General features: G+C 40.0%; 1 protein-coding gene across 4 annotated transcripts in view; it reads right to left on the bottom strand.

The window, feature by feature from the left end:
- The window catches only part of VCL (vinculin), a 118,282-nt gene that overhangs the window by 24,427 nt on the left and 74,635 nt on the right, over positions 1–19,220 (bottom strand). For 2 of the 4 annotated variants that reach the window (XM_043983335.1, XM_043983337.1), the window contains exons 7-11: positions 13,000–13,093; positions 11,090–11,237; positions 8,248–8,401; positions 6,897–7,072; positions 1,471–1,661 (exon numbers count right to left, since the gene is read on the bottom strand). In XM_043983335.1, the coding sequence (XP_043839270.1) occupies positions 1,471–1,661; positions 6,897–7,072; positions 8,248–8,401; positions 11,090–11,237; positions 13,000–13,093 (763 nt within the window). The remainder of the gene's footprint in view (positions 1–1,470; positions 1,662–6,896; positions 7,073–8,247; positions 8,402–11,089; positions 11,238–12,999; positions 13,094–19,220) is intronic. The other 2 variants (XM_043983336.1, XM_043983338.1) reach the window with 1 other exon arrangement.

Here is a 19,220-nt window from a genome sequence, read left to right as displayed (position 1 = left end):
TGTTCCTTTGATCCATTTTCCCATTTTTTCTTATCTAGAACCAGATAATTTTGATAATTACTACATTATTTAATGATATTGGATATGGCAAGGTCAGAGACCCCTTTCCTCTTTTTCCCCATTATTCTCCTTGACAGTCTTGTCTATTTATTCTTCCAAAGAAATGCTGTTACATAGGAAGTGATAGAGTTTAAAAAAAAAAAAAGGCAACAAAAGGGGGAAGATACATAGAATATAATGAGTTCAGATGGGGATAAGGAGGCAAACAGGGATGTTTTCATTACTCTCTTTTTAAAGCTAACATATGGAGGGGCGGCTGGGTGGTGCAGTGGATAAAGCGCCGGCCCTGGATTCAGGAGGACCTGAGTTCAAGGCCAGCCTCGGACACTTGACACTTGCTGGCTGTGTGACTCTGGGCAAGTTACTTGGCCCTCATTGCCCTGCAAAAATAAAATAAAATAAAATAAAAGACATCAATAAAAATTTAAAAAAAAAAAAAAAAAAAAAAAAAAAAAAAGCTAACATATACCTTTGTAACGATTGGAATGACGCCACCTGCTGGAGACTTACTGTAGAAGAGTTCTGCCCATGAAGCGAAGGTCTTTGAGGGCAAGACCAGGAGTCTTTTCTTTGGAAAAGGAAGTGAGGCAGGATAGTGGGAGGAGGAAGGAAGAGACTGGCGCTTGTTCTGAGGCTCTTTCCTCTGGACTCTGGTGGAGAGCAGAGCTAGAAATGTGCTCTCCCTTTAATAGATAGGAATCTAGGCCTTTCTCTCTCTCTTTACCAAATTCTTATTCTCCTTAATAAATGCTTAAAAGTCTAACTCTTGCTAAAGCTTATAATTTATTGGCGACCACTCATTAGATATTTTAGACAGTTTAGCTAGAATTTTAGCCCTTAACACCTTTAAAAACTGTAAATGATACAAACCTATGGCAGCATATATTCCTATATATAAAAGTGAATGTTTTTGTTGGTGTTTACTATGTCTAGAATAATTTCTTAAAACTTTTCTTTGTCCAATTTGGCATTTTGGCATTATAACTACTGTTTTTCAGGGGGATACTGAACAGGTCCTTTTAACTTCTTGCTGCTACTTCCTAGAAGTCCACAGGCCTGGTTTCCATTTACCAAAATTATACCCAAGTGGACACTTTGCAAAGACAAGGAGGAGTTAAATAGTAAAGAGATGAAAAACAGAATGCTCAATACTGCGGATCAAAACTGTCATTTGGAGAAGATGAACAGTGCTGTGATGGCCTATATGCTGCCAAGTCATTTATCCCATTTCCCCTCAATTCAACTGTAACAAGAGGAGGTGTTAAGACAAACAACATGCCAAAGTTTAATGACACTAACCAATGGTAACAAAAACCTTGTTAAAGACAAATGGTACCAGAATTCGAGACAAAATGGGTTAGTTTTCATTTTGTACAATAGAGTGAAAAGAAAATCTACTAAATGCCTTACCTACACCCCTATCGTCCACCGTGGGGTTGTCAATCCACCTCTGAGCTTGCTCAATCTTGCCCTCCAGATGGACAGCTGCTTTGGCGGGTCTGCTATTGGCCACAGCCCTGTTGGTTTTGGTCTGCAAGTTCTGCAGGGCTGTGGCAATTTGCTTAGCCAAAGCTCGGGCCTCAGGAGAGTCTCCCTTCCCCCTGAAGATAAAAGAATAGCTGTTGAAGTCATAAATTCCAGATAAATTAAGACAATGAACCACTACTGACCATAGTTAAAAATAATACATAAACTATTGCCCCCCCAAAAGAAGGGGAGTTCCCAAGAAGACTAAGAAATTGAACTCATCCTTACCATCATGGGCATCATATAGCCCAGGACACTAAGCTGTTTATAAACAGCACCAGGCCATTACTTAAAGAATTACAACAATATGGGAATAAAATAATATTCACAATACAGTCAAAAGCAGATAACCATTCATGAGGCTTCATTTCTAATCACTTAACTTCATTAGAGATAACTTAATTTCTAATCACACTTGAAGATCCTGATCCACTCTGTAGCTAAAGCTAAGTCAGCATTAGGAAGACACAATTTCAGCAGAGGTTGTCCTATGCCTTAAAAACCTGAAGGCAGAGGGATGGGTTAGAGGTTCCAATTAAGGTCGCTTGCTTACTTAAGGTCACTAAGATTTAGGATTCTGTAACTTTCTTCACTGGAAGTCTAGGCAATCTCTAAGTTATTCATCTTACTCTCTGAAACCCACCACGTTGGCTCCCAAGTATTTGGTTATGTTCTCAGCACCAGATTTTGGTAGAGAATGGATACACATAACTGATCACAGAGAAGGCATACACTCACTAATATTGTCTTTGACATTGTATCATCAGCAAGAAATATTTAATGATTGCCACCCATATTCAAGAAACTATGCTTGGCACTTAGAGGAGATACAAATAGATCTTTACCCTCAAAGGAGCTTCTAATTTAGTGGAAGACAAAGGATATAAACCTAAAAAGAGAAATAACAACCTGAAGTAGAATCTGGTGTCACAAGGATGGGACATATAGTACATGTTTTCATGAGTATAGAAGAGGGAGAGTACACTGGAGGCTGACGAGATCAGGTATTTGGGTTCAGCCTTAAAGAATGAATAAGATTTTTATAAATGGAGAGATGGTGAGAAGGGCATTTCAGGCAGGGGGAAGAGAGAGAGTCAAGATACATAAGAGAGAATGCACATGACCAGTGTTGGTCTGAAGTAAAGAATGATGTACAGAAATACTGGGAGATAAGGCTAGAAAGGTAGATCAGATCCAAGAGGGTGAAAAGCCTGGCAATGTCAGGATAAGAAACACTGTGCTGTATGTGACCACATGTGCATAACCCTATGTTGATAAGCAGATGTGTTGACAATAGCTGACAACATGAAAGTGATGGAATTAACAGGGATAACTTTTTTTAAAGTCAGGAATGGAGAAGCAACAGGGCACAGTTGATAACCTGGGTTGTCTTGCCCAGACAGCTCTCTAAAGTTGCCTGAAAGGTGCTGCTCTGTATTGGTAGTTCCTCACCAGGAGCCTCCAACACTGATGTGTGAAACTACAAATCAGGTCAAAATCCTAGAGGCTGACCACACAGCTGAGAAAGCACACCCATCTCCTAGGTATAAATGGAGATATCCAAGGGTGTGGGTATATGGTAGGGGTGTTCAGCTGGCCATGGCGCACACAGTTGAGGATAGTTTGGAAAATTTACCTATCCTGCAGTGGATGACAGGGGTGTCGGTAAGGCATTTAATAGATTTTGCTTTTACTTTATTGTGCTAAATGAAAATAATCCCATTCTGTCCAGTATTCTGGCACCACTTGTCTTTTCAAAGCCGTTTACAGCTGTTACATCCTCTCATGCTGACAAGCAGCTCTTTCCAAACCTCCTTTCTTCTACTTCTCCCCCATGCACCAAGAAGTTCATTACTGGGAAAGCCTCATCATCCTGCAAGACCCCATCAGTGTTGAATTCCACTTCATCACCACCCTTTGCCCCTCTGATTGAAAAGTGGAGCCAAGAATGCCAACCTCTCACTTGGGAAGAGAGCTCAGCTACAGCATCTCTTCACTTCTCACTGGGCTGCTCAGTTCTGATTCTCTACCATGGCCCTTCCCCGGGTACTTTCCCCCTCTTATCAGCTTCCTTTTGTGGGCTGTCTTTCCCCATTAGGTTGTAAGCTCAACAGCAGAGACAGTATTTCTCCTGGCACACAAAAATGCTATTTACCAACTATTGATTTCACCTCCATTGCCCCCATACTAGAAACCCTGCACATTCAGGGTACTTCAGGTAAATACAAATAGCTGCTCGATGGGGAAGGCACCAGGACAACTGACACAACCTAATTAGGAAGGCTGGAAGAAATAAATTTCATGCTCAAGAAAAGGGAGGAAAAAAGAGTAAGACCTCTTTTCTAGACAGTCACAAAGAGCTTCATGGGAGATGTGGTCCTTCAAGGGAAGAAACTGAGATGCTGAAGCTGTTAAAAGAGATATCCCCCAGGAAAACAAAGCTTGAGATTTTCTTACAATTGTTACTAAAGACTGGGCAGGCCGAGGAAGGAGAGGTTGGCCGTTCTTACATCTGGCCGATAGGTACGTCCATACAACTTCTATTCTTCTCATGATGCTGAGAAAGGAAAAGATCTACTGCAAAGATATGAGATTTGAAGTGGGAAAGACCTTGGTTTGAATTCTGTCTCTGACACTAATACCTTTGGTCCCTATGTCCTAAGATCATGGAAAATATCAAATGATACAACTTAAATTAAGGTTTTTTTTCGCAAAATTTAAAGCACACATAAATTTTGGCTTTTTTTTTTGAAATAACAAAAGAGCCAAGCAAAATAACTGGAGAGTGTTTAAAATGCTTCCAAGTCTATCTATCAAGACACACATCAGAATTATATGAATGCAACTACAAAACACTCATTTACAGAAATGCAGACTTAAATAGCTGGAAAAATATTGTTGCTCATAGGGCAGCCAAGCTAAGATAGCCAGTGTTTATATAGCTCTTTAGGGTCAACAAAGCCTTTACCTATGCTATCTCATTTGATCTTCACAACAGCCCCTGGGAGGTGGGTGCTATTATCATCGTCATTTTATAGATGAGGAAATGGAGGCTGAGAGAGGTTAAGTCACCTGAAAGGTTCACACAACCAGTAAGCTGAGGCAGAATCTGAACTCAGGTCTTCCCAACTCAAAATCCAGTGCTCTTTCCACTGGGCCAATCTTTGTTGCCTATCTTTGCTTCTCTTTACCCCACAGCAAAGTGGAGATGACCATATCTTACCTCCTTCGTAGAATTATTATGCCATCTAGCTGCATAAAAATAGCCTAAATTTGTTTATTTATTAGTGCCATTCCAATAGATGCAAAAAGATTATTTTTTGAAGCTAGAAAAATCAATAATGGAAATTCATCTAGAAAAAAGAAAAAGTCAGAAATCTCAAAGAATATAACATTCAAAAGCATAAAAGAACAAAGGAGCACAGGGCTCGATAAACCCAAAGATGCCAAATTCTGGAGCAAGAACTCACTTTTTTAAAAATGTAAAATATTACCATATTAGTCATTTACTATAAGAAAACTTGAATAAAAGAAAAAATCAAAGTGAAAAACAGCATGCTTCAGTCTGTATTCAATCAATAATAGTCTTTCTTTGGAGGGGGATAATATGCTTCATCATTAGTCCTTTAGGACTGTCTTGGATCCTTGAATTGCTGAGACTAAGTCATTCATAGTTCTTCAGACAATGTTGCTGTTACTGTGCACAACATTCTCCTGGTTCTGCTCACTTCACTATGCATCAATTCATATAAGTCTTTCCAGGCCTTTCTGAAATCATCCGGTTTGTCATTTCCCAATCATATACCAGAGCTTGTTTAGCCATTTCCTCAACTGATGGGCATTTCTTTGATTTCCAATTCTTAGCCATCCCCCAAAAAAGCTGCTATAAATATTTTTGTACAAATAAAGTCTTTTTCTCTTTTAGAGAATGTCTTTGGGATATAAACCTAGCAGCGGTTTTGCTGGATCAAAGGGTATGCACAATTTTATAGCCTTTTGGACAGTTCCAAATTGCTGTCCAGAATGCTTGGATCCATTCACAGCTCAACCAACAGTGGATTAGTGTCCCAATTTTCCCATATCCCCTCCAACATCTAACATTTTCCTTTTTTTTTTTTTAAGTGAGGCAATTGGGGTTAAGTGACTTGCCCAGGGTCACACAGCTAGTAAGTGTTATGTGTCTGAGGCCGGATTTGAACTCAGGTACTCCTGACTCCAGGGCCGGTGCTCTATCCACTGTGCCACCTAGCTGCCCCCATTTTCCTTTTTTGAAGGATTAGTTTAAAAAAACTGCTGGGTGGGGCAGCTAGGTGGCACAGTGGATAGAGCACCGGCCCTGGAGTCAGGAGTACCTGAGTTCAAATCCGGCCTCAGACACATAACACTTACTAGCTGTGTGACCCTGGGCAAGTCACTTAACTCCAATTGCCTCACTAAAAAAAAAAAAAAAAAACCTGCTGGGAAAGCTGGTGAGCAATCTAGCATAAATCAGGTACACCAACAGTTCACATCATCTAAGCTCCAAACAGATACATGGCATAGACATAAAGAGTGACATTATAAACAACTTGAAGGAACAAGTAACAAAATTACCTTGGATCAATGGATGGTGAAAAAGCTGAAGACCAAACAAGGAATAGAGAAGATCATGGAAGAAAATATGGACAATCTTGATTCCATAAAATTTTTAAGTTTTTACACAAACAAAACAAGATTGGACGGGCAAAAGTTAACAAGGGAAAAAATATCTTTGTAGAAAACTTCTCTGATAATTGTCTGGTATCCTAAATATATAAGGAACTAACGCAAATATATTAGGAAAAGAGTCATTATGCGATAGATAAATCATGAACAAGCAGTTCTCAAAGGAAGAAATCTAAGCTATCAACAAATATATGGGAAAAAATGCTCCAAATAATTTTATAAATAGAGAGATGTGAATTAAAGCAACTAACTCTTAAATTCCACCCCACAGGATGAAATCTATCAACAATGATTTTTGAAAAAGGAAAATTACAATTGTTGAAAGGGCTATAGGAAAACAGGAATACTAATGTTAATGCACGTGGTCTTCATTTATCAAACAGTAAATAACAGAAGCCTGGAGCTGCATCTATAATCATTCACTGTCACTTGTTCAAGGTGTTTTGCTTAATTGTTTAAAGGATATGGGAATGTTTGGACATGATTCTGTTCTGTTCATTGAATAACTGGTTTTGTTTGGAAGAAATTACTTAACTTTGAAAAAGCTTGTGCACACATATTAATTAAATGCTAAATTCTCCTTCAAATAGAAACTTATTACTTACTGTCTCCGCAGATCTGACAATTTAGAAGTCAGAGCAGAGATTTCTCCAAGCGAACGCAAAATGTCATCTCTTTCCTTAGGATCCTCACACAATTCTGCAATTTTCCGAGCTTCAGCCAAAGCAACTCGAATCTGTTCTTCTCCTTCAGGGCCCCCATTTGGATCTGCCAGCCAATTCTTCATATAAAGAAATGGCAAAAAACAAAAACAAAATCAACAAATGAATGAGGTCTACAGTGAGCTACTTAAAGAATCTTAAGAACTACTATACCTTGTTAACAGTGTCTAGCATAGGTGCGTGACCCTGGGCAAGTCACTTAATCCTTATTGTCTCGTAAAAACAAACAAAAACAAAAACAAAAAAAACTCTAAAAAAAGGGCAGCTAGGTGGTGAAATGGATAAAGCACCGACCCTGGATTCAGGAAGACCTGAGTTCAAATACAGCCTCAGACACTTGACACTTACTAGCTGTGTGATCCTGGGCAAGTCACAACTCTCATTGCCCCACAAAAACAAAACAAAACAAAACGAAAAACCCACAGTGTCTAGCAAAGCTACAGGACCTATTTCCATAGGATTACAAGCATAGTCATCTTTTTAAAAAACTAACCTTTTGGGGCAGCTAGGTGGCGCAGTGGATAGAGCACCAGCCCTGGATTCAGGAGGACCTGAGTTCAAACCCGGCCTCAGACACTTAACACCTACTAGCTGTGTAACCCTGGGCAAGTCATTTAACCCCAATTGCCTCGCCCAAAAAACCCCACAAAAAAACCAAAAAAAACCTAACATTTTTCCATACAATGTTACAAGGGTACTTTGCTAAGAACCAGTCAATCCCTCGTATTTCCAAAGAAAAAAATAGTACCATTCCTCTTCAAAGAGAATAGAGTATTTTCATGAGAGTTAACATGCCTTTGGGTCAGGCAAGCCTGATTAATTTTGCAATCATACAAATTTTACATTTGCTTGCCCCTGTTAAATGCTTCCTTAAAAATCACTTACTCTGAACAAATACAGAAACATTTCCTGGAATGAAAGATCATATGTCTACTCTATTCAACATCAAAACTATATTCTTTCTGCACCCAGTACAATGCTTAATATAAACTGTTTAAAATAAAGATTCTGATTCTAAAATATCAAAGCGTTAGTTTAAAGCTGTGTGCTTTTCAAAGTTAACCTTCAGAAGCTAAGAATCAGTTCCTGGACAGGAACATACCCCTCCAACTTGTGACTGATAACAAGATAAATCATCCTCTCCTGACTGTGAGGAAAAGAGAAAGGACAACCCGGAATAATTACAGAATGCATTTCTATCCCACCCCCCTACTCCCCAAACCATCATTGGTACCTGGGCAGCATCAATCTTCTTTGCGATGGTTTGTTTTGAATTTGTCATGGCCTCCAGTTTTCGAGCTGCATTCTCCACCTTTGCTGTGAGCATATCTAGACCCTGAGACACCTGCTGGGCTTTCTGCATGGCCATGGGTGTGGCTCCTTGTCCTCTATTCAAGAGAGAGACATGCTGTTATTGTGCCCCCGCAAATACGCTGTAGCAAAATGTTCCACTCAACAGAAAAGTACGAGTCATTTTTGTTCATGTACTTGTATCCTTCCCCTTCTCCAATAAATCTGGAAGAGCAATCATCATAAACAAAACAAGGCATCTGCTTTCAAGAATACATCATCAGCTCAGAGGAGAGGTAAAGCTACTCGGAAAACCAGGGCCACAAAAGGAATCACCTCAAAAAACCCTGAAACGCTAGGAAATCCTAATTTCTCTTGGTGATTACTACATAATCCACTCTAAACTCCAAAGTGTGTTCCCAATGACACTGGTCTTTGTTACCATAGCGGCGCACTCTGGAGAAATGTCTACTTTTTAGCAAGTGTACATTTGCAGAGGACCTCACTTTTTCTGATAAAGTAGTCAATAGTCTCATTTAAAAATCTCTACTTTCTGCTTCTATGTGACCTACACATACCAAGCAAGGCCAGTCAGCAGGCATGTGGTTCAAAAAAAGTGAGCATGTCTGCAGGAAACTATGGACACCATTAAATAGACGTTAGGTTATTCTACTAAGAGGACTCCTAAAGAAGCAATTATTCAACCGGTATTTTCTCACAGCTCAGTGGTGCTACTGTCATAAGAACTCTCATTTACTATTATTAGATAAAACAGTGAAAGTGACAAAGGGCCCCAAACTCATCTGATAGGATTTCTTTTCAGCAAGACCAGGATAAAGAGTAGTTACATTTAGCAGGTCAAGGAGAATTTTTCAGGTCAGAAGAACTACCACACTGCTTCAGATCTTTGGTTAATCTAGTCCCATCTTTTCTTTTTTTCTTTTTTTTGTGTGTGTGTGGGGCAATTGGGGTTAAGTGACTTGCCCAGGGTCACACAGCTAGTAAGTGTTAAGTGTCTGAGGCCAGATTTGAACTCAGGTCCTCCTGAATCCAGGGCCAGTGCTCTATCCACTGTGCCACCTAGCTGCCCCTAGTCCCATCTTTTCTAACAGGATGGTTTCACTTGATAATTTATTATGAATTTGTCATTTATGAAGTGATCACAACTTTTTGGGAACTTTTTCTACATTCCACTGTATTAGTTTCTGAACAGTATATTTGAAAAATTTATTATCTACTGTGTAAAATAGTCCATTCTTTCATTCAAATCTTGAGGATATACAAGGTTTGTTCTAGTATTCCAGGATTTGGGGAATAGTCTTTGTAATTTAAACTCTGATCTTTCAAATCAATCCTCTAAAGCTTTTATCTTTCCAAATGAAAGAATCTTGATATTTTCAGTTTTTCCTCCTGTAACAGTTAGATTACTCGATATTGTGAATCTCTCCTTATTGAGAAAAAGCCAAATATACACATTCAGCCACAAAAGAGCACCTTTGAGAACTCCACATCAAAATCTTTTTTGGGGGGAGATGAAAGATCTGATATTAGCAAAAGGAAAGAAAGGGGAGCCCACAATTCTTCCAGACCTCCTTAGCACTTCTCAAGATTGAAAAAGGACTTACTTTTGTCCTTTATACAAAGATCCATTTACATTCATGACACAAAAGTGATTTTTTGGAAAAAAAAGAAAGGCTTGCTAAGATTTATGAGGTTACATTTATGTTCCGTGTCCTTTATTCCCTTTAAGGTACAAAAGAATTGGTTCTATCGTGTAAATGAAGTAAGCAATACATTGTGATGACTGCATTTCCAGTTCTGTATAATACCTAGGATGGTCCCTAGCCTGTTTGGTGACATTTTACATCGTCTTTCAAGGCACTCTGATAACAAAATTAGTGATTAAACGCCCTACACTAGAGCTTCGGCCCAAGCTACTGTCTGATGGATGAAATGATCTTAAAAGAAGAATTTTTCTGTACTTCAGTACCTATATATTCCCTTGGATATGCTCCAAAACAGAAGTGCTTTACAATGAATTTTGTTCCTGAGAAAACAGGGTTATTTCCAGGTTTATACTTTTTTCCCCCTTAAAAGCCGAGGGTTATAGGGAAGCAGAAAAGGGACAATCACCTAATCAAATGAAAGCTGACAGGGTGTAGTATAGAAAAATGTTTAAGAAGTGATGAATCAGAAAATGCCAACCAGTGTAACCAGGACACTGGCTTAGGAAGAAAACTGCCAGGAAAGTAATTCCAGAGCCATTTCTCTTCATGATCCCTTTCCCTCTTCTTAAAGGAGGACTCAAGACCCCCCCCCCCATTCCCTGGCTTTTGGAGCAATGCAGTTTTTCCTTTTTACAAAAGTTCTTTTAAATCTTCATCTAGAAATTGAAAAAGTCCCAATAAGTCTCAATTCAGTTCCAAGTTGCATTTAGAGGTAAAGTCAGAGCTGCATATTGACTTCACTGCAGAACATCTGTAGGCTAAGAAACTTCTTTTTAAGCAGGAAGCTCAGCTACAATTGCATTAACTTTAATGGTGTGTAGAGCCTATAACTGTTTTCTGAACACCCCCCCCCCCCCGCCCCGGGCTATATGAAGAGCCAGTAAGCATTGGTGTAAGAGCTAAAGTGTTGTCTGGCCTGTGGAAAGGTATCTTTCTTTATTAATCCTACTGAAATTCACTTTATTTCTAATTATGCTGAAAAGCCTGAAACCAAATAAGCCAAGAGTTCTTACTGGGTTTTCTCCATGAAGCTGCTTATTGAAAGCAGAAGTGGATTACCTGGCTCGATGTTCAGCCACCTGGTCAGTCATCTGCCCTAACATTTTGCAGGTTCCCAGGATCTCCCTGCGTTCTTTCCCAGCACAGAGTTCACCCACTTTGCCAGCTTCATCCAAGATCTGCCTGATCGCTTGCTCCCCGGCATCGCCTATAGGCAATTACAAGATAGTCAATATTTACACTGATGATGTCACAAGTCACTTCATTCACTGGCAAGATGAAACATTTGTTGTTATATTTTTATCCACTGGTGCTAGAGGAGAAAGGGCTATCAGTCCAATAGCTAGTAGCCAAATATGTCCTTGGAACCACAGGGATTCCTGTGGGGAGTTCTTAAAACCAAAAGCACTTGGAGACATATAGAAGCCTGTTTTAAGACTGGGGATGACAAGACTGGAGTGACTGTTTGGGGACATTTAGGGACACCAATCTTCTTCATAAATACTGGTTTAAGGAATCCATGAAGCCCAGCTCAACGGCCTATTCGGCCCCTACTTTTATAGAAAATACGACCAGTTCTCCCATTTCTCACTGACTTCAACTACTCTGTTTAAGGGCTCTGTAGAGTCGTGTCTCATTTTTCTGGAATCTTCAAGCACTGCCCCAAATAAATTAATCCCCCACATAACTGAAGCGACAAAAGCATTTACTGGAACATTTTCTAAAACACATATTTCCCTGCCTCAGAAAAACAGAGTATACTGAGTATTTTCTTGATGACTCCATGGCATCATTATAAACACTAATTACTTTACTGAACTATACTATGATACAATGATGCCCAAAGAGGTTCTTTAGGCATTACATCAGAAAATGCCATACTACTGGGCTTCCTTAGCTGGTCTATGGCCTATTTCCTCACTCAGTGTGTACCATCTCTTCTTGCTGCTATCAGGATGTTTGCTTCTAACAGTCCTTTCGTCCTCTTATTTGGCTACCCATCCAGGATGACTAAAAGTTGCAGGGGAGTAAGATGATCAAATCAGTGACCTTAATTTTACATACAACACAGATTCACAATGAACAGACTCGGGCATAAGGTGAAGGGCATATGGGCTGATTCTGTTCCTGGGTCAGGCACTGTAAAAGGAGACTGAGGAAGGGATAAAACTAGGTCTCAGGTGAATGAAAGAGATAGTGCCTCACGGGGGAGAGAATCCTGGGCTTAGAAGGACACCTGAGTCTTAGGCACAGTTGATGAGCTGTGTACGTCTGAGAAGACAATTCACCTGTGTAGACCATGGCTCTGTCATGGACAAATTAAATATGTGATCTGTAAAGCTCATGCCAGCTTTAGCAGTCTATGAGTCTAAGACTATTCCTATAAGGAGGACAACTAGATCACTCCTACCAAACTGGACAGACTTAAGAGTGTTGACCTAGTTAGAAGAAACCATATCTATTATTGGAGGACCAGCCTAGGAACATCTGGAAAAACTCGGGCTGCCACGGAATGAAACTTTCAGACATGGCAGCTCTTGAAGACCATCTGCTCTGGAGTACTGTATCTAGAATAGCTAGCACTCAGTACTTCAAGGTTTACAAAGCACTTTACAGTTATGATCTCATTTGATCTTCACAACACTGGGAGGTAGGTACTATTCTTATTTCCGTTTCTCAGTTGAGGAAACTGAGACTGATCGAGGTTAAGTGACTTGCCCAATGTCGCCCAGCCAGTAAGAGTCTGAAGCAGGATTTGAACTCAGGTCTTCCTGACTCCAGGCTGGGAGCTCTATCCACTGTGCCACTTATTTGCCTAGGTGCTACAGAGCAGCTAAAAGCTACATGAAAGGAAGTCCATAATCAGTTCTCTCAATTTTGTGGGACCTCTTGGGCTGAGTGTACAAATATTATGATTCTTTTTTCAACCCAGTACTGCCAAAGCTACAAAAGTACAACCAAAGTCTTACCTGGTGAGGCAGCAGGATCACGGAGCCAGCCTTTAGCCTGGTTCAGTTTAGAGTCGATGGAGGCCAAGGCTCTCTTCATGGCTTCAGTGTCCTTAGAAGAGAAAGTCCTAGTGATTTTCTTGCCAAAATTAGGTTCATACAATACAAAGTAGACAGATACAGCAGTAACATAACACAGCGAGGAGACTCCTGCGTTAGCTCTACTTTTTAGAGATACTGCTCACACAACAACTCTTACTTCAGTCCTCAAAGTGCAGCATACCTTGCATGCAAATCTTCTGTTAATTACATTCAATTTCCTGCTATCCCTTACTGGGAAAATCCTGCTGCCACAATCTTTATTAGCAATCTTTCTACCTGACAACATTCACCTTGCACAGTCCTGGTGGTTAGAAGCCTTTCCAATCGAAGGGAGACTCATGATTATGTTGGGCCACAGAAACTTTTCTTTTACATCTTGCATTTTAAAACACAAAAGCCTTTGCTGTGCTTTAGGAAAACCACAAGAACCTGAATGAATGGTTCCTAAAAATTTAAAGTATTAATTTCACAGGTTCTGTAGAATTCTACAGAAGAAAATGCTAAACTCTAGTGGAAAGTTATCGTAAGAGAAAGGGTATTTAAGATCTAGGTGTTTCACATGCTCTCTCCCCTTCTCCTCATCCCCTAATCCCATCTACCACTGGTTCCTTACCTCCAACCCCCAAAATGGGGAAGGCTAAAATAGGTTTCAATGAATTGCCCACCACTAGAAATTCACACTAAGTAACATGAGCATTACTTGTGCAACAAGGCGGGGTAGTGGATAGAGGGCCAAGCCTGGACCCAGTAAAGACCCAGTAAGACCTGAGTCCCAATCCAGCACGATTCACTAGCTACATGACCCTGGTCAAGTGCCTTAACTTCTGTTTGCCTCACTTTCTTCATCTATTAAATGAGGACAATAACAACACTAACCTCCTAGGATTGTTGTAAGGATCAAATGAGACAATAATTGGAAAGCACTTAGCTCCGTGGGTGCGAGATAAAAGTTCATAGTATAATTACTGTTGATGCTAATTATTAATAATGATATTCAGACACTAGTAAGTGTCCTAGTGGCTTAGGTGCTGTACAGAAGCTAAACTCTACAAGAATGGAAGGAGTCTCCATGCAGATATTATAATCTGAGATGCCTCAGGCATTGAAGTTTCAGTTCTTCTCCATTTGTGTGGGGAATCTTGGGTTGAATGCACAATATTGAACATTTTGTTACCCATAATAACAATGACGACATGAATAATAACAATGATAACTTCATCTTTCAGGCTATTCTATAAGGATACTGACAAGTCATTTTTTAAAGCTATCGTCAGTATCTCTAAGAGCATTGTTTAAAATCCACCTTCTTTCTGCTGTAGGAGGAGGCCTAGCTATCCCAGCTCCCCCAGAGGAACCAAGGTGTCCTTGACACTCCAGAGAATGTTCATCCTTAATGGTCTCAGTCCTTTCACTGTCCCTGTTGTTCTGCAGGATCTTACCACACGGGGGCGCTGCCCAACAGAGGCCTCATACTATAAACCTGTGTAAGCAAGCCAACAGCACCAGGGGAAGCCCAAGTCTGCAAATCTCAATTAGGCACAGGGGGTACTGCCTCACCATCCCCTTTTCCACATTAACAACTCAAGCCTGCTATCCCCACGCAGTGCCCTCCATCTACACTGCACCACTTACTTCTCCCTGTAATCATCCATAGCAAAGTCTCATTCGTTAAGACTAATTACAGATGACAAAATACTGAGTTTGTGATATTTAAAATGAATTAAACAATTTCTTAAAGCAGCCGTTACTTCCAAAAACCTACGTTACTCCAACAAAAGGCAGAGGTCTGAGGATGAATAGAGGCCTACTTAATGGGCCGATTAGTAATTACTACATTAATAGGAAGTAATATATGCTAGTAAAATGCTTTAAACCTTGTTTTATTGTTAAATAATGCAAATGTCACTCTTCTAATCTTGTTTACACTGTTCACTCACGTAGCAAAGTCTCTCTTTCATTCCTAGTAAAAAGGTAACCTATACCTCAATTATGTTATAAATTCATAGTGCTCCTGAGGACATGTAGTTGTGATATGAGCTGCTGTGAAGGCCCTTTACAACTTGGGAAGGCAGCAGAGCAGTGAAAAAAGCACTAAATTGAAAGAGAGGAGGCCTGGGTCTTGAGTCTGCCATTAATTTGCCTAAGTCCTGGCCCCAGTTTCATCATAAAAAGAGGGTTGGCAGGGCAGCTAGGTGGCGCAGTGGATAGAGCACCAGCCCTAGAGTCAGGAGGACCTGAGTTCAAATCAGGCCTTGGATACTTAACATTTACTAGCTGTTCGACCCTGGGCAAGTCACTTAACCCCAATTACCTTGCCAAAAAAAAAAAAAAAGAAAGGGTTGGCTTAAACCATCTCTAAAGTTCTTTGGCAGCTAGTGGCTCAGTAGAGAGTACACTCAGCCTGGAGTCAAGAAGACCTGAATTCAAATCTGTTCTCAGACACTCACTAGAGCTTTGTGACCCTGGGTGAGTCAATTAACCTCTGTTTGGCAAACCACTCCAGTATCTTTGCCAAGAAAACTCCATGGACAGTAGTGGTATGCTACGGTCCATGGGGTCATGAAAAATCGGACACAACTGAACAACAAAGGTTGTTTCAAACTCAAAAATTCAATTGTTTCAACTTTATTAAAGGCCAATCTAACCAAGTCGAGAACAGAACTAATGATAAATTTCCCTTTTATACAGTTTTTCTAGTCTGCAAAGTGTCTTCCTCCCAGCAGCCCAGTGAGATAGATAATGAAATAAGGCAGAAAATAAAAATTAGAAATAACGAATGTGCTCATTTTCCAAATGTTGAAGCAGAGGTTCAGAAAACATTAATGACTTGTCTCCAGCTCCTAATCACAGAAGAGCTGAGATCTGAAGCAAAGCCCCCGACTCCAAGAGCTATGCTCTCTCTACACCACCAAAGAGCTTCTCAACAGTTTATTTGGAAAGCATTCTCTCTAGGATAGGAGTTTCTGCCAGTGTAAAAACACATTTGCTCACTAAAATAAATGGAGGTATTCAGTAAGAGACCTATGGCTATCTAAATGTATCAGGGGCCTAAAGCCACATTTTGAAAGTTAAGTAAACTATTTAGTCCCAGCCTCATGTTGTATTGCACTGTATCATATACCATATTGAGGGGCTCCAGGCCATGAGAACTTAGGAGCCTGCATACTTGTAGGAATGAAGGACAGGGAATTCTCAGGGCTTACAATGATTTTGTATGAGAATCACCAACAATTTTCTACTGGGCTAATTTCAGCTTCAAAAACATACCTACATAAGAACATTGCCCTGAATTATTCATCTCTAAAGTCAAATTTCCATCGCTTAATCATCAATGACCTAGAGAGATGACTGATTTCTGTATCCACTGCCTTAAAAAAAAAACTGAACCCCAAAACATCAATTAGAGAGCTATTCAATACCCTCACAAACCTTTCCTTCCTCTCCCTAATAAAGTAGGACAGTGAATATGTTGGGAGAAGGAAGAGGAAAATGTTATGCTTGTGAAATGAGTAATTTACAACTGAGTGGGAGAGATAGCAGCATCAAGATGTTCAAATTAAGCGGCTTGTTTTCCCTCACGTAAATACGTGGCAAATGTGGAAGGAGACTGCTCTGAAGCTTAGTTAACAAAGCTTCTAAAGGGGCAGGTGTCTGGAGATCACATACAGTTTTTAGCAGTTACTTGAAAAGAACAAACTTTCAAAAGTTAATTTTTATAAAAAAAAATTAATGTCATTATAGGTCTTGGTGTTTTAATCTCCCAAGAATCCCATGTTCCATTTATGGTATGACGTGTTACAGTAGCATTGTCTATAGTATAAGTTATATTTAGATAGAAGATAAAAATTCAGATACAATGGAAGAAAAGCAATGGTAAAGGAGAATAATTAGTATATGCACTCAAGAAGATGGATCTGGGTATAAGCTAGAAGGATCTCTAATTAAATAAAGTAAAAAGCTACACCTGCATCCAATTACCTTCCACCTACACCCTTCAACTTCCTGTCAAAGGAAGGCTGAAATAGGTGGGAAATGCAGGGTCCTTTCAGCTGGCTTTTCTTCCCTCTCTCAAAAATTCCTTACATGAACATATAAGATGGTGTAAAAAAGGAAAGTCTGGGTGATTTGGCATTGTTCCCACTTAGCAAAAGGCAGAAGACAGAAAGACGCCCTTTAAAATACCTTTCCAGTAACAATGAAATTCACTTTCAGTCACAGCACTGTTTTAAAGTAGAAATGGCTTCACCCCAAAATAACCAAAGACTGAGCTCAGAGACATCATCAGGACCCCCAAGGTGCCTGATAATTTGACAAATGGGCCAAAGGAGGGCTCCCTGTTGCCACTCTACCTCCCCATACCACCTACTACCACTCATCCTGCCCCTGGCCCAATACCTCCTGTCCAGCCTTACTCAAAAAAAAAAAAAAAGGCTTAAAAAAACAAAGAGACTTGTTGAAAAGGATATTCTTTTGCTAGAATGAGCTCTTATAACAGGCAGGATATAAATAATAAGACCAAACAACTAGATGTTCAGAGTTCATTCTGGTCTGGGGAAAAAGCCGATTTCACTAACATTTGAATGGTTTCTCTTCTCCTAGTGATAAAATACAACAAACAAATGAAGTGGCTAACCCAAATTCCTATTATGCACTATTATCTTGCATAATAGTGTTTCTAATGAAAAGTACTAAATGGTTTGTAGAAATATACACACTTTTTTGGGAGGTGGGGGAGGGGGGTTTCATGTAAAATTTGGCCCTCGGATTTTTAATCTCTGCAGCAAGGGTAAGTATTCTAGTGATGCAGCTTGTAGCTGATATTTCTACTTTTGGTCATGTGTAGTGAAGTCTGGCAGGACCACTGGTTTCATCACCACTTTCGGCCAGTATCAATCGTAGCACATGACAAAGTACTGCAGCAGAAGCTTCCACATAACAGTACCAAGAGCCTCATGTGAGTGAGACCAACAGAAGGGCCTAGAGGGGGTGGGCACTCCTGGTCATGGAGGGCCTGCCTTTTCTTTCCTCTCACTTCCTCCCCAGTAGGATGAGTTAAACTGGTCACAACGAAGACTGGCAGCACTCAGATGATTCCTTATGAACATGAGCGAGGTCAGTGCAGAGAAGCTTCAAAGAGCTGGATTTGACCAGTGTTCCAACAATTTTACTAACTACAGTGTTCAACAAGAAGCTATCGGTAAAGAAGGGTAGAATTTCTGAGTGACTGATTGTATAAGCTTGGGAAATCATTTGAAAATTCTTAGTATTGTCATTGTGATTCAGATTCAAAGGCACAATGACTAACCATAGTAGAGTCTCCCTAAAAATGGGTTCATTAGGCAAGACCTACTCTGACCCCCAATAAATTTTTCCACTTTTTGGAGGAACCATCAATGTCCAGGAGAAAGAAGCCCGTGCTAATGGAGAAGCAGGCAACATGTACGGCAAGAGAAGGTTAATTACTTTTGGTTTGGGGGGGGGGGGAGAATGAGAGATACCAAATGTACTAAACGTGCATTTCCTATTCGCCATTTTCTATTTAAAGGAACTACATTGAGGTGAAACATTGGGCTAAAAACATCTATAAACAATTTTTGTCCATGATGACATCAGTGAATTAGCTCAGTTGGTCTAATTCACTTTTTATCATTCCACATTGCATTTCTCCACCACAATTAGCTTGGGCAATTTCGCTGATTACTATCCACATCAGCACAAGGTCTTTCAACTACTACTTGGAAAAAAGAAAAGGCAGAGATTGAAAGGTCTGCTCCCTCCCACCATGTCTGCTACCTTCAAGAAGCAGAGAAGTGTTAACAGTGAGGACCAGAGGGACGAAGCTTGGGAATACCAAAGGTAGTTAGAATCCTCCTTCCAGTATGGACATACAGGATGTTCACAGCTCAATTAAAGTTTGGAAACATCCTTTCTTTGATATTGCTGCATTGACTATTAGGTTTTGAAGCCTAGGGCCAATACTAAGAACAGTATTATTCAAAACATAAATTCATTAAGTCTTCTCATTGTAGAGAACTCCGAGTATAGGATTTTTATCCAGCAGCATCCCAACCCTATCTTAGAAGACAAATCATAGGAAATTGCCTTAGATTAAGTAACTTGCCTAGAGTCACCCAGTGAGT

This window comes from Dromiciops gliroides, chromosome 2, assembly GCF_019393635.1.
Source record: "Dromiciops gliroides isolate mDroGli1 chromosome 2, mDroGli1.pri, whole genome shotgun sequence".
Taxonomy (NCBI): domain Eukaryota; kingdom Metazoa; phylum Chordata; class Mammalia; order Microbiotheria; family Microbiotheriidae; genus Dromiciops; species Dromiciops gliroides.
Note: the sequence above shows the minus strand (reverse complement) of the source record. Positions and strands in the feature narration are given on the sequence as shown.